Source organism: Notothenia rossii, assembly GCF_949606895.1.
Source record: "Notothenia rossii genome assembly, chromosome: 10".
Classification (NCBI taxonomy): domain Eukaryota; kingdom Metazoa; phylum Chordata; class Actinopteri; order Perciformes; family Nototheniidae; genus Notothenia; species Notothenia rossii.
Window position 1 is genome coordinate 33,920,869 of NC_136908.1, and position 22,362 is coordinate 33,943,230.

At 43.3% G+C, this 22,362-nt stretch overlaps 2 protein-coding genes across 16 annotated transcripts in view; one reads left to right on the forward strand and one right to left on the reverse strand.

Annotated features, from left to right (window-relative positions):
* Positions 1-4,366, forward strand: LOC307022456 (uncharacterized protein). Of its 5 annotated transcripts, none has more exons than XR_013803401.1 (7): positions 1-138; positions 321-774; positions 968-1,187; positions 1,386-1,603; positions 2,062-2,206; positions 2,282-2,391; positions 2,498-4,366. XR_013803401.1 is itself a non-coding variant. In XM_079655263.1 (7 exons), exons 4-7 carry the CDS (start codon positions 1,442-1,444, stop codon positions 2,531-2,533), a joined length of 453 nt encoding a protein of 150 aa, XP_079511389.1. In that variant the 5' UTR covers positions 14-184; positions 468-774; positions 968-1,187; positions 1,386-1,441; the 3' UTR covers positions 2,534-4,366. The 5 variants fall into 5 exon arrangements, 2 of the variants coding, with proteins under 2 accessions (XP_079511389.1, XP_079511390.1); XR_013803402.1 differs by having other exon boundaries at positions 9-184; XR_013803403.1 differs by having other exon boundaries at positions 14-138; positions 468-774.
* Positions 4,367-6,923: 2,557 nt separating this feature from the next.
* The window catches only part of LOC307021213 (uncharacterized protein), a 44,194-nt gene continuing 28,755 nt past the window's right edge, over positions 6,924-22,362 (reverse strand). For 8 of the 11 annotated variants that reach the window (XM_079653113.1, XM_079653115.1, XM_079653119.1 and 5 more), the window contains 10 exons: positions 13,328-22,339; positions 12,309-12,370; positions 11,619-11,643; positions 11,417-11,450; positions 10,839-10,960; positions 10,547-10,586; positions 9,965-10,028; positions 8,303-8,356; positions 8,011-8,050; positions 6,924-7,028 (listed from right to left, as the gene is read on the reverse strand). Coding sequence is in view for 1 of the 11 variants with exons in the window: in XM_079653114.1 (XP_079509240.1) it covers positions 13,608-13,612 (5 nt within the window). In the remaining 10 variants the exon portion in view is untranslated. The remainder of the gene's footprint in view (positions 7,029-8,010; positions 8,051-8,302; positions 8,357-9,964; positions 10,029-10,546; positions 10,587-10,838; positions 10,961-11,416; positions 11,451-11,618; positions 11,644-12,308; positions 12,371-13,327; positions 22,340-22,362) is intronic. The other 3 variants (XR_013803105.1, XM_079653114.1, XM_079653117.1) reach the window with 2 other exon arrangements.

Consider the following 22,362-nt stretch of genomic DNA (forward strand, 5'->3'; position numbering starts at 1 on the left):
AATCTGTTTTCAGCTGCTAATATAAGCAGAGACATGCTGCCCAGCCTATCTAAGGAGGACTTGCGTGATCTCCTTCCCGGGCCTGAGCACTTCAGAAGAAGAAGAACCATTTGGAGACTCACTCATGATGATAATGAGGTAATTCCAGATTCTAACATTTGAGGGACTTTAAACCTGTTACCAAGTAAGCCTTTCCTAGTCATCATGCAGCTATTTGAAGAAGTTGAGTTTTTTGGTTGTGTTGATTATTATTTTTGTCACAGTGTAGTGCTCTTTTCATTGTAAATACCATTATTTATATATATGCATCTTTTATACAGGGCCAGGAGAGAGACCTGTGTAGACCGAGTACCTCTCATGGGACTTGTGACTTCAGCCCTATTCCCACCCCCCAACCTTCCTTGTTTCCCTCCTGCCAACCCCTCTCCATCCCCTGTCCTTTCTCCACCCTCCTTCCCCTCTCAAAGCCCACAACCCCAACATGGTGCCAGCAGAACCGTACAGCTTCCTAGTCCACTGTATGTCTTATACACAGACGCAGAATTGGAGCAATCACAAAGCACCTTTTCTGAAAAGCAAGGAGACTACGTCCTTTCCAAAGATCTTCGCTGTCGATTGATCAGGAATACAGTCACAAGCATGATTTCCATTAAAAGAGCAGCTGGGGATGACTTTAACTATCCATGCAGCCGTGAACTCACTGTAATGTTGAAGCGTCTAATTGAGTACTACCCAATGCTTCGGGACAGATCTCAAACCAGTAAAGCTGAGTGGGTATGTCACTAATCAAGTTTTCAACTCATGGTTCAGACAAAGCACTGCAATCATTTGCCTATCAAACTGGGAGTGATATGTTTTATCCAGTTCAATAAGAGCTCTGTGCAACTGCTTGTGTGGTGTATTTTGTTTGATACAAGTTAGTTTAATGTGAGTTATAACACAACCTGTTGTGTGTGTGTCTTGTAAGGAAACTGTGAAAAAGCAGCTTTTGAAAAGGATCCAGAATGTGACAACCCCCAAAAAGAAGCAGGGTTCAATTCCTTCAAGAAAGAGGCCTAGGAGTTTAAGCTTTCAGAGCAGCCATGAGACGTCCACTGATAAGACTGATGAATCCACCGCATCAACCTTGATCTTGGAGAGATCACCACCATTTTGATGCAGCGCCCCGGAGGCTGAACATTTATATGGTAAGTACAGAAATTGAAATAGTAGATAGTTCAATCTCTTCAAGAAAATGTAACAATATCAATAAGCTATTTTAGAACCCTTTTTTATTCAAGATTACTCATCTATGTTTGCCCTGTGTCAGTCACTATGGCTGTGTGTTAATGTCTCATTTAAACTTTAACATCAGAAATGAAAATAGTGGGGTTTATGTTTTCTAGCGTCAGAAACTGAGAGCCCACAGACCCAGGCGAGACACTATAAGACTCTACAGGCGATGTATAAAACCAAGGCCAGACCAAACAAGATGGATGTTGCTCAGCTCCTGGACCTCGAAATCCAAGCGAGAAGGGCCTTCATTGACTCTGATGTTACAAAGGAGCAGGACAGGCCTTCCAAGATTCTTAAAGCTTATCCTTGCTTTGGAGAACTGGATCATGTAAGCAAATGTTTTCGTTTTATGTAATACTATGCTTCCTAATTCGGTTAACGTTAGACCAAATTTGAAATGAGAAATGGTATGACAATTAAATCAGATCTGTCTCATTATTCATAAATAAATGACTCAAATATTCTGATTGAATACACATATTTATTCTGAATAGATATATAAAAACCCTCCACTTATTTAAAAAGAACACATTTCACAAATGTGCTTCTGATACACACAACATTATTTTGTTCGTAGTATTGGTCCACAATACGTATTTAAAAATAGTGTGTGCATCAGACATAGGTATTTCTATGTGCACTGTAATATTTTTGTTAAGTGACCATTTCAATCACATTATACACATATTAATCTTTTTTGGGAAATTCAATTATGAGACGAATTACTAACCCTTGGAATGTAGATTTGAAAGTTTCTCCTATATATTTTCTCTCTCGTTGTCTTAGCTAATGGATGAACTACGGCGGGTCCTCAATCAAGGCAACTCCCACTTCTTAATGGAACTTAAGACCCGGTGGGGGACCTTTTGTGAGAGGGCACAGTTTTATGGAGTTTTCAAAAAGCTCATGAGGCCTCCGCAGCTTGACAAAGGTGATTATTATCTCTGACCATGTCTGTTTATTAACTGACTTCAGAAAACAGAATGAAACTTCTTTTTTTCAACAGTAAAGCACTCAATTGCCATGATGAAGGCTTTACCAGAGATGTTCCCATCACCTATGGCCCCACCCAATAAGTTAAGGCATGCAAGTGAAGCTGTGCTCCACGTCCTTGAGGTAAGAACATTTTTAAGAATTTTCTCATGTCGACACAAAGAGTGAAATGTTGTGATCATATTTGTTTGGCTTTTTGTGAGGATTTCTTTGTCTGTTTTTGTTTCAGTCTGCAGAAGACCCCAACACCTTTCTTCAGACATGACCACTCTCCAGCCCTGTTGTCATCATCTGCAAAACCGACTGTATACTGGCCATTGGAAACATGCCCATGCTCACCTTCCCAAAAAAGGACATTCATGAAAGCGTGATGTATCTCATGGCATGTTATTACACCTTACACCTCACCTATCCTAAGTGCATTGCAATACTTCTGTCTGTGGTGCAGACAGAAGTCCTCTTGGACGCCATTCACGACTGTGACATGACTACTTCATACAAAAAGGCTATGGCCGACTGGAACAAGTTCCAGTGATTAGTGATTAGAGCACTTATATATATGAGGGGCCGCTAGGGACATTATTCAGAAATACCGTTCACATACACATGTGAAACACTCTCACACAGACAACTAAAACCAACATAATTTACAAACATAAGTAAAAATCTCTCATATACACATATGAAACGCTCGCACACACATGAAATCCAAAGTCATTCACATATACATGTCAAACGCACTCATAAACACATGTGATACCACTCACACACACACCTGAAACGCTCTCACACACACCTGAAACACTCTCACACGCACATATAAAACACACTATCCCATTTCTGTGGGAGAGCGTTTCAGGTGGGTGTGTGTGTGTGTGTGAGTGCGTATTGTGATATAATTATTTTAATGTCACCTTATATATTCGTGTGTGTTAAATTTGAAAGTACATTTTTACTCTTTAAATAATAGAGAGGCTTTTCATATATTCCTGAAACAATGTCCCACTACTTAGTAATAATAAATTAAAGCAATAGTCTTTTCTTCCACTTTTTATGTGTAATCAAAAGGGTGGTTTTATGACCTTTGACATCTGCTTTGCAGTTCCCAGCAAGGGAGGGGCCCTGAGTCTCTAGCTTCCTCTGCTAATTGCTAAAACCCGTATTGATTAGCCCAAAGGGAGATGTGCCTCAGATACAAGACAGTTGAAGCCTTGTAGAATTAATGATTTATCTCCTACAGACCCCAAAAGAGGCCTTGAGAATTGAGTCAAACAGTTACCGAGGCCATAGTCTTTAGTTCTTATTGATGTCTGTATTCATTCCAGTAAAACGGACTTCGAGGTGAAAGGAAGTTATAATAGGGCCTTAAGCTACCAGAAAAATTAAACTTCTGTTAATCAACCAAAACTCATGACTGTCAGGGGACAGGACATTCGGACCTATAACAAGGGTCGCTTCATAGAGAATATGTGTGTGTATTTCTTACTGTGATCATATGTCCTGTATAATCATTTATCAACTTTTCCTGTATTGGTGTTTTATTTGATTCCTCTGTTTTTATTCTTTCATGAGAAATTAGCTTAAACATGTTTTATTACTCTATATGAAATGGAAGCAGCTTTTATGACAGGGACGAGAGAGCTGGGGGATGGGACATTCTTCTTGAGATTTTCAGCATGAATGATCAGGGAAATCCACTTGTTTTAAATAGATGTGTGTGGTTGATTACTTTGTATTAATAATAGCAGTATGTGTAAAGGAAGCTGGAAATATGCAATGTGAAACCTTTTATTTGAAATAAAGATTCTGCAGGGAATATTCTTAAAGAACAATAGCTCAAGTGTCTGGAAGAGCTGCAGGCTAAATGAGTGTGCGGTACTTTTTAACTGCTTGAGATCAGAGCTGATGTTTTCCTCTTGTTATTATTGTTTGAGGTTAAGGTAACTCACATGTGTTATTTGTATAATCCAACTATAAAAAACTATATCTTAAAACTATCTTTATAAAATGCCAAAAGTATGTGAAACTTGCAAGGAGGGGTTTGTTATCTCGAATGTATGCTCTGACTTGCGCTGATTGGCTGTCTTTTCTAAGTGGAGGACCCCTCGGGGGGGGGGGGGGGGGGCAGCCGCATAGCTCCTCCTGGGGTTTTGGATATAAGCCTGTGTTTTCTTTAGACCAGCCTCTTCTTTTCTTCAAACTGACCAGATCCGTGAGATTGGAGGAAGAGCAGGAAGTACTTCCTTTGTATTTGTATTGTTACTTTTTATCATTAAAACAAGATTATTGTTTAACTTGCATTCTGGTGTTTCTTAATCCCTTCCTTTTTACGAATTTACCCAGCTTATCAAACGACACGCGGAGACGAGGTTGGTTTTAAACATCCTCCAATCTCCAACAGCATCACATGTGTATATGAGTGCGTTTGACATGTACCGTATATGTGAATAACTTTGGATTTCATTTGTGTGTGAGACCGTTTCATATGTGTATATGAGAGATTTTTACATATGTTTGTAAATTATGTTGGTTTTAGTTGTGTGTGTGAGAGTGTTTCACATGTGTATGTGAACGGTATTTCTGAATAATGTCCATAGCGGCCCCTCATACTTGTAGTCCTATTCAAAATTGTTCGCTGAGTCAAAAGTGTCATGAGAATTTCACTTGCGTTGCATTTTACAGTGAAATAATGTTCTCTTTTTCTCTAAAGACATATCTGATGACTGACCTTTACTACGCTGTTTGAAAACAATAAAAACATTGAAAGAAATCATTTGAGACTCATATTTTTCTTTATGCAAGCAGTCAGTTTATATTGATAGGATTAAAGATTTTTGAAGGTTTTGTCTCTACGTTTCTTGGTATTTAGCCTTATTTTAAGAATACTTTAATAGCACCAAATGCTGAATTTAAGTAGATTTTTCTACATATTAAGAAAATAATTCTTAAATCTTATCTTTATCTAGACAAATGTACCGGTTTAAAGTGAAACTGCACTGGATTTAAGATATGTTGCCTAACATAAAATAGAATTTTGGGACAAAAGCAGTAGAATATGCTGAATTCAAGCACACTTTCCTTATAAGATTATAATTCTTAAAGATATTCCTTGCTTCAATTCAAATTTACTTAATTTTGGTTTAAAAACACTTGTTTTAAGATATCTGTAGATCTTTTTAGGCTAGATTTATTTACTTGTTTTAAAAAGGTCTTGGCAAGTGAATTTTTCTTGTTCTGTTGGCAGATAATTTTTCTTATTTTAAGTAATATATTACTCATTTTATTATTTATTTTTCTTGTTTTTTGAGGCTTAGTTTTTGCAGTGTAGTGTGTGTTTACAAGTTTGGACCACTTCATTCAGTACAGTATTGATGTTGCACTTGTTAATGGTCTGTTAAGATATAGACCTATACGCAGAAAACTCATTGGTGAAAAACATTCACTTTTTTAATGTGTTACAGTATGCTTAGAAAAGTTGAATATTTTAATGTAAGTTTTACATTTAGATTCCCATTTAGATGATGGTTGAATCAATGTTGATTCCTAACATTGATTCAAAGTAAAATCAACCAAAAATGTGCATGTAGATTCCTATTTAGATGGTTGAATCAACATTGATAGTCAGTTGTGGTTGAAAGTCCAACGTTTATTCAACATTAAAACAATTTGCGCTTGCTGTTTAATTTCAATGTCCGGGTTTCAACATGGATTTAATATTTCTGCCTAACCATATTTCAACATTGATTCACTCATATTTTGCTATCTGGGTCACTGACATACATAAAAAACAAATACAGATCTCGTCTAAACGTGGAGGATGATCTCAGAGTGGCCGTCTCCAAAATTGAGCCCAGGATGGATTTGCTGTGCTCCATGCATACTGCCCACCTGTCTCATTAGGTGAGATTAACGCTGAAACATAGCGTAATTCCCTAATGTAGATATGGACCGCAACAATGTTCATATTTGTATTACCTTTATGTATTTTTACAGTTTGCACCGCAACAATGTTCACTCCAAATTCACATGGAGATTACTTTGACTCACGAGTTATACGGTTATCTTAGATTACATTGCTATATGTAAAATCATATCATGGTTGTCAGGCTGTTCTTGTGATGTCGTTATGCGCGTGTTTGGATACGCCCATTAGTGCGTGCGTCCTGTGCACACGTTCTCTTTTCTTTCTTCCAGTCACCACGTGATAGTGAGGGTCGCCCGTCTCTGGCACTGTTATTTTGGGGGTCGCGGGCTGAAAAGTTTGGGAACCCTTGCAGTAAGGGACCATTTTCAGCAAGCTGGTTATAAATGGAAAAAAGTGTAAACCTGAGTTATTTTGATGCTGCCTAAATACTTAAGTATTCTGTCATGGTTTCCAATAATGAAAATGTTTTGACTGCAGCAGATTGCAACATAACTTCATTCTGCAGATTGAAGTGCTAACACATGGTGCCCAATTATCTTTAGCAGTGGTCTGTTAACATGACTCAACCCCTGGAACATCCAAATGTGAAGTATTCAATTTGAGCACTAATAATTTCAGGTAGCTAATGCATTTATCCACGCATACTATGTAATGAAACATTATATTAAGAAAGTTATCACTTTTAAATTCTTGATTATAGTTCATGGATGCGAGGACACTGACAGACAAGTGAGAGACATAGTTGTTTATTTCAGTAGGTAGACATTCTGTTGCCGTGTACACAACCACAACAGCTGTACAGTATTTGCCACAATGATTTCACCAGATCAGCAATCTGAAAATACAGGCAGCAAAGGTTCAGTACAAGCTACAGTAGTTAGGTCACTTCACCTTCATGTGACTGATGAGAGCAGCATGTGTACAGTTAGGAAGATCATGTTCCCACAGGCCTCCTCAGCAGGCTGCTGAAGGAGACCTCTGGGATGCTTTTTATTTTACGGTCAATTCCACAGCAAAACAAGAATGGAGACTCCTGAAAGCCTTGGTATATGACCAACAGAGAGAGCAGCATCACTCCCTAGATCATGCTTTCATAGAGAACCGCAGTGAGGCATCCTAAAACCCGGAAGTAAACTCCTTCCGGTTCCTTCGTCAAAAAGCAATGCAATTTCTCCATAGGATTTTGGAAAATAGCTCGAAATAAGGTCTGTGGTTGAAACACATTTAAGAGAGGGATCACGTTTTGTTCAGCCGGATAATATCCACATGTCTACCTTACTTTTATAAATCATAAATCTAGTCGCCAGAAGCAAAATGCTAACGTTCTGCTATAAACGAACTACAGCAGTCACTTAAACGTCACGCCAACTTCAGATCCATATTCAAACATACAGATTCTAAATGGTACAAGTTGAAGTGTTTGTTTTAACAGTTTGCAGGAGGCAGGTACTTGCTTTCAAGCAGAACAGGGCAAACTAACTTAGAGTGTTTACGTGTTCGGTGTAATGCCGTAAAACGGTCTGGACAACTTCTGTAGTCCTTCTCAGCCACTTGGTAACAACCATCGTTTTTCAGACACGTCAACTCTTCAGAAGTCACCAGTGGGGTCACTGCTAATGGATTTAATGTGTAGAACAAAACGTGATTATCTCTTAAATGCGTGTCAAACACAGACCTTATTTTGAGCTATTTTCCAAAACCCTATGGAGAAATTGCATTGCTTTTTATCGAAGGAACCGGACGTGGTAAAATGCTAACCTACCTCCGGGTTTTAGGATGCGGTTCTCTATACCAGGGGGGAAATTCAGTTTACTCACAGGAAAAAGATGGAGTCATTCCTCTTCACATCTCTGGATTCTGTAATTCAAGATTATTTAATTACATCCCAATTCGTTATTTAACAGTTCTAAAGATGCAAATGATGTATTTCTCCTTTAATATTTTAAAAGATGCATGTGTCCTGCAGTAATATCTCACAATGCTCATGGGAGTGGACATGTGGGTAAAGCGTAACCACAGATTTATTCTGTGAGGTATTTCCAACGACACGGCCCTATAGGTAAAGGTCAGTCGGGATAGACCTCAGTTCTGTGAGTCATACACTCTCACCTTTGCTGTGACGCCCTGCTGCATCCTGGGAGGACAGCCTCTGCTGCTGAACATCTGGAGGACAATAAGGAGTGTGTCGGCACATGCAGTTCTGTCATATCATGGTACCTTTAGATCAGTGTAATCTTATCGTGATCTAACAAAGGTTTAGGAGAGTAGTATGCGAGTAGTTATCAAAGCTAGGCAGTTTGAGATGACAGCCAAAATGTAAAAACACGACTGTTCCAGCTGCACCTCGAAGTAAATAATTATCATTTAATGTGATATAGTAGTTTGCAACACACCGACACATTTTGTTTTTCGCTACACTAACACTTCAAGTGGAGATAATAAGCAAAACATTAACTCTAATGAGAACTAGCATATGGTGAATGGGCTGTTTGAGGAAGTTGGTTTATGCCAACCATCAAGAGGAAGACGTTTCCTTTTGGTTAAAGCGTTTCACTGGCATGTACTAAAGCCACCTGCATATAGGCCTGTCGCGATAATCGATAAATTCACTTATCGCACGATAAATAAAATGGACTTGATAACTGTTCTGAGCTCGATAAATTGCCGTTTACATAAAGATGTGACCAGCATTTTAGCCTGGAGCGCTGTGGCTGCCAGGTGTGCTGTGAGGGGCGGGGCTGACACACAGCCAGGTCAGGACACTCCACGTGCACGTGCAGCAGCCAAATTAATAATATAGCGACAAGCGGGAGACAACGTGTGACTTACTCGCGGGGAATTTAAAGTGAAATGGAATTGGTTACAAAACCTAACGACACATCTCGATTCTCCGGTGTGGCAGTATTTTGGATTCAAACCAAATCAACGAGGCGAACCTACGGACTTGAATGAGCCGGGCGGTGTGTCGCATTGGTTTAAAAAGGTAGCGACAAAAGCAGGCAATACCACGCATTTTAAACCACCCAAAACACAACCACCCCATTCCGTTTTCCCATCTGGGAGCAAACACGGCAGCTGGAGATGGAGAGCCCCCGCCCGACAATGCAAACATGTTGGTGTTCCTTGCTCGAAAACTTAGAAAAACAGATTTGGATACGGCCTGTTGAGGCATCTGGGTCTTTGACGGTGGACTGTACACTTGACCGTTGTTTTAAGGAGGTTTTTTTTTGCTTGTGAGATAATGTGTGCTCATATTTATATATATAGCTGTTTTCCAGCCTGACTATTTAATTTATTGTTTTGGTTGTGTGTGATTTAATTAATTTGTTTTATTTATTATATATAATTTATATATTTTAATATTATTTCACATTTCATTTGCAATGTTGAATGTTCAATAAAAAGTTATGTTTGAAAGGATGTACTTGAATTATTATTATATATCATCATTATGTCTAAAATGGTCTTAAAACGGTGCCGACAATATTATCGTTTATCGCAATAATTTCCAGACAAATGTATCGTCCAACACAATTAATTATCGTGACAGGCCTACCTGCATACAGCTTTTAGAGTCAGCCTGCTTCTACTGAAGTAATGTTTCAAATAACATACCAGGACTCCACACACAGGCAGCACGGAGACCAACGATGCCAGTTATTGAGTTTGTCTCGCACTGACTTATGAACTAACCAGCAGAGAAAGCAGCTGGCTGCAGATACCGTACAGTGCTGTAAGCATCAGGTGTTTTCAATCAATGGACAAACCCACCTACTGCTTTCAGTTCTGGAGTCTCAGGATTCTTTACTCAGGATTGTTCTGCCATCACAGCCACCTAAACACAGGAGACACATTCAGTCAATACCTTTACCAAACATCTCAAGTTTAAAAATTAATTTAACTTATTTGGTGGGCATCAAACGCTAACTGTACAAAATGACAAGTGCTATTTAAAAAGACCCTTTCCTTTCGCCAGTTCAAGCACTACATTTCTAATATTATAACATAGCAAACACCAATCTCAGCATGGCCTACTAAGTTGAAGGGTCCCTGCCTGTGCTGATACTCAGTATGGCCTCATGTCCCTTTTCATCATGCGTCCTGCAGTAATATCCCACAATGCTCATGCAGTGGACATGTGGGTAAAGCGTAACAGTTAGGAAGATCATGTTCCCACAGGCCTCCTCAGCAGGCTGCTGAAGGAGACCTCTGGGATGCTTTTTATTTTATGGTCAATTCCACAGCAAAACAAGAATGGAGAGTCCTGAAAGCCTTGGTATATGACCAACAGAGAGAGCAGCATCACTCCTTAGGTCATGCTTTCATACCAGGGGGGACATTCAGTTTACTCACGGGAAAAAGATGGAGTCATTCCTCTTCACATCTCAGGATGCTGAAAGTCAAGATTATTTAATTACATCCCAATTCATTATTTAACAGTTCTAAAGAAGCAAATGATGTATTTCTCCTTTAATATTTCAAAAGATGCATGTGTCCTGCAGTAATATCTCACAATGCTCATGGGAGTGGACATGTGGGTAAAGCGTAACCACAGATTTATTCTGTGAGGTATTTCCAACGACACTGCCCTATAGGTTAAGGTCAGTCGGGATAGACCTCAGTTCTGTGAGTCATACACTCTGACCTCTGCATCCTGGGTGGACAGCCTCTGCTGCTGCATCCTGGGAGGACAGCCTCTGCTGCTGCATCCTGGGAGGACAGCCTCTGCTGCTGCATCCTGGGAGGACAGCCTCTGCTGCAGAACACCTGAAGAAGGCAGGCAGGAGAGAGTGAGAACATGTTTGCAGCATTGATGTTTTATCATTACTTGACATGCATTTCTCCCTTTTGATGAAATGAGTTCCACCTGCAGCGGTTTGCATGTACTATGTACAGACACAGGGTGAAGCCATTGCTTTCTAATGAATAATGTTTCAACAAACATACCAGGACTCCACACACAGGCAGCATGGAGACCAACGATGCCAGTTTGTGAGTTTTGTCTCGCACTGACTTATGAACTAACCAGCTGAGAAAGCAGCTGGCTGCAGATACCGTACAGTGCTGCCATTATACCACATGTTTTACAATCCCCTGGAGGTCACATGTCACTCTCGACAGTTACTTTGAAAACATGGTTTGTTTTCCTCCTGGAATCTCGTGCATTAATATCAGCCACCTGTTCGTTTAAACCCCTTTGTTAAGTGACGTCAAAGTACTTACATCACGCTGCAGTGTTGAAGGCCAGAGAGGATACCTGTTGAGGCAGAACTACAGTTACTATGGGTTTCCATAAGCAGTGGCTGCAGAGAGACTGCTGTATTTTGTTCAGTTTGGCATCTCTCAATCACACTTCAGAGCAGTTGAACATTAAGCCAATCATCATAACACTTGAACAGTAACTGAATTCTGAAATGCAACTTACAAAGCTGTCCTTACGGTTTCATCACCTGCCAAAGAGCAAAGAATGTTAAAAGGACTGCCATAAACTAAAATATGTATATTAATAAATGTAACAGATGTCTTTTCTCATAAGTAACATTGCTACAAGCAGCAGCAGTGGGTTGCAAGAGAATGATTTGCTCTATGCACTGTATGAGCTCTACTGCCCACTTAACAGGACCAGAGCTCATACTGTGTCAAGCAGATAAGAAATGCATCAACAGTATACATTTATTTGAGGAAAAGTCATGTCGAGTAGCATGTCCAGGCTTGCTGTATTTAAAGAGGTGGAGTCTATTCAACTGAAATGCTATAAAGTGGTTGATGATGTTTTGCATGTAAGCAGCAAGGGCCACCCTTACCCTATCCCAGATCTTATAAAACATGAGTAGCCAGATAACATTAAATAAAAACTAGTCGTTTCTGAAGCTTGTGCCAAAAACTGTGACAAGTCAAATGTCCATGGAAGCCTGAATGTTTAGGTTGTCAGGCTCCGACTAGTTTCATGGTCTGATATGAAGTGATGACAGAACACACATGACATCTAAATTGGTTTTACTGCATGTCTTTCTGAATAAAGAAAGAACAAACACCTACAGATCTTATGCACCGATATACTCATTTATACCATAGATAACACCATTAGACTGAATCCATGAAAACAAATACTAACCTCATATCCAAGAGGGGCAGCTCAACAATCTTTCCCATTGAGGAGAGCAGTAAGATCATATCCTGCAATAAAAAAGGGAAACATAGTGTGTTATTATTGAGAGGTTTGAACATAGCCATCTCAGCCAACAATTAAACTGAGCCAATATTGGAAGCAAACGCAGCTAGATATCATGCTGAAATAGTACGGTATGAATAAAATATTTGTTTTCTTTCATGCGGGGGGGGGGGGGGGGGGGGGGATGCATCTCTAAACCAATAGACAGGGTGAATGTGCCAGGCCTCATTGACACCGTTCTGCAACCAGCAGTGCAGAGGTGAAAGCAAAACCTGATATTCTATAGCGACTGTTGTCCTGAGATCAGCCCACTGCACAGGGCCGTCCTCCTGACAAGTGGCTCTGCTAGGACCAGCTCAGTGATCTGGTACTGACCCAAGCCCATCGAACTGGTACTACTCAATTAGGCTCAGATTAGGACTTTGTAAATGCCCCTTGCAGTAATCACAGCTGGTGATTTGGGTAACTAGTTTCCCCATTGAAAATAAATATGATTTTAAAAAACTAAATGTTGCCAGACCTAGGATTGCATCAAGAGCGACATTTGAAAAATTATTGTTAGTTTTTAACGACTTCAGGGGGATAATAGGCTCTGGTACTTAAATAAATATTCGAAAGCCATTCCGCCAGTACTGCAGTGTGCATGCATCAGGACTGAAACTACTGCACATCTGTATGAATGCGGTCTTCTCATTCATTTACACTCAACATAATATCCTCACCCAGCTAGATGCCCTGCACGAGGCATATGCAATGCACTTAGAGCTGCCGGTGTTTCAACTACACGAGGCCTGTTAGCCTTCCTAGCATTAAGCTAACTAGCAGCTACTGTGCTCAACCAGGACAACGTGGAGTCAACAACGTGAGCACGTCGTGTTTCACATGTCTTATTAAAGACACCACTAAAGTAACTTTACATGAGGACATTTGTGCTGTGCCAGGTATTTTCAGCGAATATTTACCTGCTGCGTGTTTTCTGGACGACCAGGACCGAACAGTGTACCGAGCATAAGACACTACACCGACCGAGGAACTGAGAGGACAACCGACGTGTCGCCAACGGTTTTATAGGGGAGTTTTACGTCAGTTGAAACCACTTTTCGTCAACAACTTCTGCGTTCAAGGCAGCTCGGAAATCCTGGGATCCTTACAGCAAGAGCTTTATTAGCTCAATATTAAATCCGTCCGACATCAATCAGTGAGTGGTGGAAGAAGTATTCATATCCGTTAGAAGTACGAATACTACACTGCAAGGAAAACAATTTAAAATAAAAGCAGTAAATCTTCACATATGACATATTCACAATGTGACATGTTTTAACACAAAAAATACTTAAACAATTACCACAATTGCTGCCAATTCATTTTCTGTCAACCCACCCACTGTTTTAGGTGTGCTTAAATATATGTTGGAACTGGAACATTTAAATCTAGATAAAAATATCATATTTTTTAAATTCTCTTTTGTGTGTAAACATCTGAATCTTAAGATTAACTAGTAACTTGTATCAAAAGCTGTAAAATAAATGTAGTCAAGTAAAAGTAAAATATTTCCATTTATATAGTAATTAGATGGCGGCCGGCCCATAGGGGCGCCGCCCCCCCTCTTCCCACATTACAAATAAAAAAATATATATTTAAAAAATATATTTTTATTTTTTATTTTTAATAAACAAGGTAAATATTATATAATTGGTGTCAGTAAAATGTATAATCTACAATAAAATCTTGTTTAAAATTGTGTTACGATGTCTAAAGTTACTGTTAAGTCACGTTTCCTGCCTGGCCTTCCCGTGTATCATTACCCTCTCTCGTCTGGGCGCTATGCACAGCGCCCAGACGAGAGTGCAGCAAGTGCAGCAGAAGCCAACTGTTGCTATCTTTAAACTATGCCGCCGAAACATAATTTCAACCAATCAGCGTCGTCAAATCTAATGGTCACAGGGCGCCTACGTCAGTGCCCGGTGCAGTCTGTGAGTTGTTTGGACTCGTATCCAAGGAGACAAAACAGGAAGCTGTCATACACTCTGGAAGTTATCATTAGCATCTCCAAAAACTCAGTTTTTGACATAGAAATTGAATTATGGATCATCAATAATTTTTTCAAAGTCACAGACACATTGGATTAACCTATGGATTGACCTTCAGCCGTGTTTTTCTCGTTTTTGATCAGAATAACAGCAAAAGGTGAGCATATCTTCGTGTTTTGCTACCTAAAGCTACGTCGTGTGATGTCTGTATTTGGTTCCCCTGTCGCGAGTTCTGATCGCTCAGTGATGATACTTATATTTCTAGAATCTGTGGAATCTCAGCTTGTTAGCTAAGCTTGTTTGTGCATATCCGATAAGTATATCGATTGATTTATACCTAGAGTGCGTCAGCATTTTTTCCGCTCAGGGCTCATTTAGACGCTTTTTGTGAGACTTGTGTTTTGTTTCGATAAACATGGTTCATATAATCAGTTAGCTGAGTTTATTCCCATTAAATGAGCAGGACAAATGAATAGTTTATTACATTTTAAGAAGCCCTGAGATACAGTTTCGTGAGGAAAAAAACGGGGGGGGAAAAGCCCCTTAACAGGTTAAATGGGAATTAAATCATTTAAAATAATTTTGAGTGTTCCCAAAGCCCCGGTGTTCTGCAGTTTGTGTGGGCCGACTGTACTGTTGCACAGTTTATGCTGTAGAAACTATGTCCAGGACAAGGTGTTTGGAAGTTTTGGAAGATTCATAGCTAACCAGACTGAAGATTATGGAGGTATTGATCAGTCTTCTCATATTTTTAAGCCTCATATTGTCCTCCCCCCCCCTCTAACATCACCAGAAGTCATCATTTAAGGTGACTTTTCTCAACAAAAAATTACCGGGGGAGCATCCCCCCGGACCCCCCTAGTATCCGTCCGCCGCATCTACGCACTGTACAACACACACACACACACCTACACACTGTACAACGCACACACCTACAAACTGTATAACACACACACCTACACACTGTACCACACACACCAACACGTTCTCACTCCCAACCCGTCACATGTTGACGGACGGTTAGGGCCCCTCCCCGTCACCCTATGACGGACAGGGTACCCCTTGACCGTCAGGCTTCTACGGGCAGGGCATCCCATAGACCTTCATTGCGGACAGAGGACCCCTTGACCGTCAGGCTTCTACGGGCAGGGCGTACCATAGACCTTCATTGCGGACAGCGGACCCCTTGCCCGTCAGGCTTCTACGGGCAGGGCGTCCCATAGACCTTCATAGACCACGTGATCAACAACAATGGCCGACCTTTGTGTTATTCTCGGTGGAAAATGCCTATTTTAAGGTTCATTTGGCCATTAAAATGCGTTTCGATGTCATTTTATGCGATTAATATGAGTTGTTATTTCTGATTATTTGTGCAGTAGATGTACATGATGTTTAGTTTGCTAGTTATGACGAAGATTACTTCATGAATGTGCACACATTCATGGTTGCTAAGGTGGTTGCTATGGACGCTGCAACAGCTCCCCGTTCTCAGCTGAAGCGTATGGTGCGAGACGTCATTGCTCTTTATATATAGTTTATACAAAATGACAAAATTGTAATTGTCATACTCTGTGATAGTTCTCGGCGACAGTTAGTCAAAAATTAATAGGTTTATAGGCATTTCTTTCTCTTATGTGAAGTTGAGATGATGCATGCTGGGTACTGAATTATGCGCGTTCGTCACACACTTGTGACGTCATCTATGCGCGACGATGTTAAAGCCCATTTGCGATCCTTCCAGCAAGTAAGAAACACCATGAACATGTGCTTGAACTCGAGAAAATCATTCAATATTCAGCACAAACAGCCTTATGTCGGACCAATAAGACATTTACAAGTGCAGGGTAGTCGTTTTTTTGCATGTAAATAATTTTAAGACATTCAAAATAGTATAACTTGCTGCATCAAACGTGCAGAATGCTAGCTAGCTGCTACTAGCTGTTACACCTCTCAAAGCCACAGCCACTCTTAAAGAGCAACTTGCAGGTTAGAGACACCAGTGAATAAATGTGTAGGAAAATGATGAATACACTAGATTTTTCCAGAAATATACACTACAGTGACATCTGGCGTTGTTTTAGTAAGACATTTTCACTTCCGCATAAAAAAGCCTCCGCACGTGACCTCCCGCGTGTGACGTAACATGGGGGAAACAAGGGGGAGAGCGGCCGGTCTAACGTATGAATAAACATGGATCACAATGCTAGTTTTGACACAGAAGAGGTTGAAAATATATATTCGAATGCATATGATTATAATTATGAGCCTGCTAGGCGTCCAAGAGACCAGGAGCAGCCAAGGATTAGAAAAAATAACGGCCATCGGAGAGAAATGGAGCTTTGGTTTGTGGAGAACCAGTGGAGAACAGAGCAGTTGTCTTGGTGAGTGACCGGCGTTAGCATGTTAGCTAACGTCAGTTACCTAATGCAACTCTACACTACGGTGCTGACCGGAGGGGAGACGCGAGATACGGCTGATACTTGACGATCTGGCGGAGAAAGGTTGTGGAGCCTACGTTGATATGCCGTTGTAAATGGCTTGATGGAAAGCAGGTGTGTAGTCGGGGAGGGTGCACAGCTGATTGCAGCAGGTGAGTGGAGGTTGAGCCGGGAGCCAGGAGTGACAGCCACCACGCCCACACAAACAACAGAGACAGGGGGAAACAAACAAACACAAAGGAGACGGCTGGAGCAGTACAGCCACCACAGCGTTACCTAATGGAACTCCACACTATGTCTTACGGTGCCGTGTACCGGAGGGGAGAGAGAGAGAGCAGCGAATGGGGGGGGAGAGAGAAGTAATACGGTTTCCTAATAAAGCTGTGGAGAGTATGTGCTGCAGGGAGGTGGATGCACAACGCACCCAGGAACGAACGCTAGCTCCGGTCCTTTTTACTGTGGACTCGATGTCCTGACAGACTGGTATTTGTGCAACCTGCACAAACACAATACTGCACCATGATTACAAATGGTGAAATACAATGTAAAACTACTGAAAAATACCAGCTCCTTAAAACACAACCGCTCTACTCAACGCAACTCTACTATACCCGCGGTCAGAGAGCGGAGATGTGTCCCCTGTGTGATGTAATATGACGCGTTTGACGTATGACCTTAAAAAAAAGCCGTTTTTAAGAGCAGAGCTCAAAATTGCTCCTTTCCCTCTGAATTCCTGCACTTATGTCTCGTAAAACATATCAAATCCTGCATTCACTTTTTTAAATTGTAATTTTCAAGCAAGTTTAAGCATAAATGTAGAAAAAATAAAAACCTGCAAGATGCTCTTTAAGAGCCACGTCCTTGTTGTTTCCCTATCCTTGCTGTTGTGAAATTGTCCTATCTCTGTTGCTGTCTGTGTATCTCTGTCTGTGTACCTGTCATCTTTCTGTTGTTAGTCCATTTCTGTTTTTTTGTTTTTCTATACTTGTTTGTCATGACTCGACCTAAGTTCAGGCCCTGCCCAGCTTGCCAGACTCCAAATCAGGCGAGCAGGAAAACATGCAGTGCGCCCATACATTCATTCATTTTTGACTGACTTTATGAAGAAGATAGCAGGAAATGACAACAGAACAGCTAAAAAAGACATCTCACACCGTGTATGATTTAGGTTATTTTGGGGAGGTGGAGATAAATCATATTGTTTGGTGGATGCAGTTTGAACCAGAGTAGCAGTATGGATCGGATCGTCGCCAAAATAAATAAATAAGTGGTTCGAAAAAGGATAATGTAGTGCCGGTAAGAAGGAGTCGGAGGCGGAGTATTTAAGATGGATTTCCACTCTTTATTTTCCATTAAGCAATAGTGATATCAGACATGTACTCAGTGATGAGAGTCAAGTTAGAGTGCCTTGCTAGCTCTAGCTTGGCAACCTAAATCTCCGGTGTTACACTAAACAAGGTCCGTGTAGGAACTGTGACCCAAAAGTGAATTATGGTTAACTAGAGTCACCACACAAGCCCCCCCAGAATTCACAGATAAACAAAGTCCGTGCAGCGGGGAGGAACAACACGCCGACCCCCTGTACTCCTGAGTATGGGGGCAGGCAAAACAACTCCTGAACGTGCGGTTCCCGGCAAAGTGGGAACCGGGACCACAGGACTCGAACCTGTAGCGGGAATCGAAGACGGGGGTCGACCCCGTCGTGGCGGACGGGCCAACACCACCGGCTTCTCCAAGTCCAAATGAGCAGCCTTCACCCGGTCCACCGAGACGGTCTCCGCCTTGCCACCCATGTCGACCACCAGGTGCTTGTCCCCCTGCTCCAAAACCCGGAAAGGCCCATCGTAAGGGGGCTTTAGGGGGCCCCTGTGCGCGTCGTGGCGGATGAAAACGTGCCCAGCCGAGCGTGGCACCTGAGACCCCGGCGCGCCGTGCTGAGAAGTCGGAACCGGAACCAAAGCCTCCGCCGCATCTTGCAGGAAAACCCGTTGAGCCGTAGGAGTTCAAGGAACTGCTGCCTTGGGTAGGAATTCCCCTGGGACTCTCAGGGGTTGACCGTAAACCATCCCCGCCGTGGAGCACTGCAGATCCTCCTTAGGCGCGATCCTCAGGCCCAACATCACCCAGGGCAGCTTGTCGACCCAGTTACCGTCCGTAAGGCCGGCCTTGAGCGCCGCCTTCATAGAGCGATGGAAGCGCTCGCAGAGGCGGTTAGCCTGGGGGTGGTAAGCGGTAGTCCTGTGTAGTTTGACCCCCAAACTGTCTGCAACCGAGCCCCAGAGCCCTGAAGTGAACTGTGAGCCCCTGTCCGAGGAAATGTCTGACGGGGTGCCAAAACAACACACCCACGTCGCAATAAAAGCCCTAGCCACGTCAGCGGCTGAAGTCGACACAAGAGGAACCGCCTCCGGCCAACGGGTCGTCCTATCCACCACGGTGAGGAGGTAGGAAAAACCCTAAGAGGAGGGCAACGGACCTACCAGGTCGATGTTAACATGATCAAATCTCCTCTCTGGCACTAGGAACCGCTCCAAACGGGCCTTCGTGTGGCGGTGCACCTTAGCATGTTGGCAAGCCACGCACCCCCCGGCCCAAGCTCTTACATCCTTTTTCAGCCCACGCCAGACAAACTTCGCGGCCAACAAGCGCACCGAAGGTTTAACGCCAGGGTGAGACAAGCCGTGCACCGCTTCGAAAACAGGACGCCTCCAGTTGGCGGGGACGACCGGTCGTGAGAGGCCCGTAGAGACGTCGCACAGAAGTCCAGGCGCAGCCCAGCGGTGACCTGGTCCGCCGCCATACGAGCATAATCCAGGCCCAGCTGGACGGCTCCGATGACGACCCTGGAGAGGCAATCGGCAACCAAGTTCGAATTGCCAGCCACGTGTTTAATGTCTGTGGTAAACTCCGAAATGTAGGAGAGCTGCCGCTGCTGACGTGCTGACCAAGGCTCCGCCACCTTTGACATGGCGAAGGTGAGCGGTTTGTGGTCTACAAACGCCGTGAACTCACGGCCTTCCAACAGAAAACGGAAGTGCCGCACAGCCAAATAAAGACCCAGGAGCTCCCGGTCAAAAGCGCTGTACTTGCGTTTCCTCGGCGTCAGCTGCCTGCTGAAAAAGGCGAGCGGTTGCCAAGCTCCGTCCAGCCACTGTTCGTGCACCGCGCCGGCTGCGTAGTCCGAAGCATCCGTAGTGATGGAGATGGGAGCCGTGGATGAAGGGTGTGCCAGCAAAGCCGCTTGAGCCAGCGCGGTTTTAACTTCAGTGAAAGCGACTTCCGCCTCTGCTGTCCAGTCGATCGCCTGAACGGGGGTCTTGCCTTTCAGAGCCTCATACAATCGCCGCATGATGTGGGCGGCCCGGGGGATGAAACGGTGGTAAAAAGTCACCATCCCCAGGTACTCACGCAGCGAACGGGCTGTAAGCGGGCGAGGAAAAGCCGCAACAGCCTCCACCTTCGCCGGCAGGGGTGTTGCACCGTCCTTGGTGACGCGGTGCCCAAGGAAGTTAATGTCAGACACCCCGAACTGGCACTTTGCAGGATTGATGATCAATCCATGTTCGCTGGGCCGCGTGAACAGGGCCCGGAGGTGAGACAGGTGCTCCTCCAGTGAAACGCTGGCGACGAAGATGTCGTCCAGTTACACGAACACGAGCGGCAGGTCCCGCAGCACCGAATCCATCAGGCGCTGGAACGTCTGGGCGGCATTCTTGAGCCCAAAATGTCCAGGGGGTGCATGGGCACCTGGTGGTATCCACGCACCAGGTCCACCTTGGAGAAAACCTTTGTGCCGGCCAGATGCGCTGAAAAGTCCTGTATGTGCGGCACCGGGTAGCGGTCAGGTGTAGTGGCAACGTTGAGTCGGTGATAATCCCCGCACGGGCGGAAACCGCCGTTCGGCTTGGGCACGACGTGCAGAGGAGAGGCCAGGAGAGACTGGAGGCCCCTCGGTGGTGACGTGGTGCTCCACGCCATGTTTGGTGGTGAGCGCGGAGAAAGTGGGCAGCGACAGATCAGGAAACTCAGCCAAAAGTCTGAGAAAAATGTCCTCCCCCGACAGCGAGCCCGACAGCCCGTCGTACGCTGCGCTGCCGAGTGTGCACACGAGAGAAGAAAATGTTAAGGCATCCACTAAACGTTTATTTTTAATGTCCACCAACAGCCCATGAGCACACAAAAAGTCCGCCCCAAGAAGAAGAAAAGAAATGTCCGCTGTTACAAACTCCCAGCTGAAACGCTGTCCACCGATGCACAAACACATAAGCCGTAATCCGTACGTGCGAATGGGTCCGCCGTTAGCCGTTGTTAATCGTTGGCCGTGCCCGCCTCGAGTGATGTCTTCTCTCGACGCGGGAACCACACTCCGCTGCGCACCCGTGTCGCAAAGAAACAGGTTCCCTGAAACACTGTCTTTGACGAAAAGGAGCCTGCCCGTGCCGCCGACACTCAGGGCCACTACTGAGCGTCGGCACCCCCGTTTCCCGGAGGCTTGTAGCTGCATGGAGCGATGCACCTCTTTGCCATCGTCCCGAAACGTGCATGGTAGAAGCACTCACCGGTATCCCTTCGCCGACTCGGCGCCGCTGTGTCCGGCCAACGCCTCCGCACCAGACTGTCGTGTAATCAGGAAGAAACGGTCCGCTTCTCCCGCCAGCGCGCGGGGCTCCGTGACGGGTGTGTTGGCCAACACCATCTGGACCCGGGGAGGCAAGTGTTGAAGAAACATCTCCATGAACAAAATCTGGGTATCTTCTCCTCCTAGCAGGCTTAGCATCTTCTCCATTAACTGAGATGGCTTGCCATCTCCGAGGCCCTGAATGTCCATAATTTGGCGGGCTCTTTCTCTCGTCGATAAACCAAATGTCTTCAGGAGAAGAGCCTTGATAGCCTCGTATGATTATGTACAGTATGTATGAAGCAAATAAATGTCTATATATATTATATACAGTATGCAGGATTTATATTGACAGGCATTATGATTTGTGTATTTAAAAAACAAATATGTGCATTTAACCTTAAAAATGTAATCTATAATCAAATGAAATGGTGTTTTAAGAGGTTATTCACAATGTTTGAAGATGTGTCAGGAGTGTTCTTCTGAGCCTTTATGATGACTGATTATGATGGTTACGGTTGGATGAACATTTTGGATCCTGGGAAATAGTTGATCTCAGAAAGCTGTTTGGTTCCATAGCAGTAATTTTGCTGTTTAGATCCTGAGTGCAGGAAGGGGGCCCCACAGGGATAGGGCCGGGAGGGTTGAAGAAGCATATTCATAATCTTCCATATGAAGGGGTCAATTTCTAATCCATGTCAGAATCAGAGTCACTGTCATAGTCATCAGCTGAAGCCCTGTGCAAGAAATTCATGTTTTCTGCTCCAGACAAAACTTGAAGGTAACAGGCTCTCGCTTGCAACTTCCTCTCTGTGATGTTCTGCCGCTTTCTGAGGATGGTGCTCTGCAGACCTCTCAACCCCTCTTCACTTAGGACCCAGGGCAAATCTTCAAAGTAAAACACAATAAGA

Excerpts from the sequence above, each read along its gene's own strand:
- LOC307022456 (XM_079655263.1), top strand. The coding sequence starts at position 1,442 with ATGTATAAAACCAAGGCCAGACCAAACAAGATGGATGTTGCTCAGCTC. Across the intron at positions 1,604-2,061 it reads GCTTTGGAGAACTGGATCAT|CTAATGGATGAACTACGGCG; the intron begins GTAAGCAAATGT and ends TCGTTGTCTTAG. Across the intron at positions 2,392-2,497 it reads CTGTGCTCCACGTCCTTGAG|TCTGCAGAAGACCCCAACAC; the intron begins GTAAGAACATTT and ends TTTTTGTTTCAG.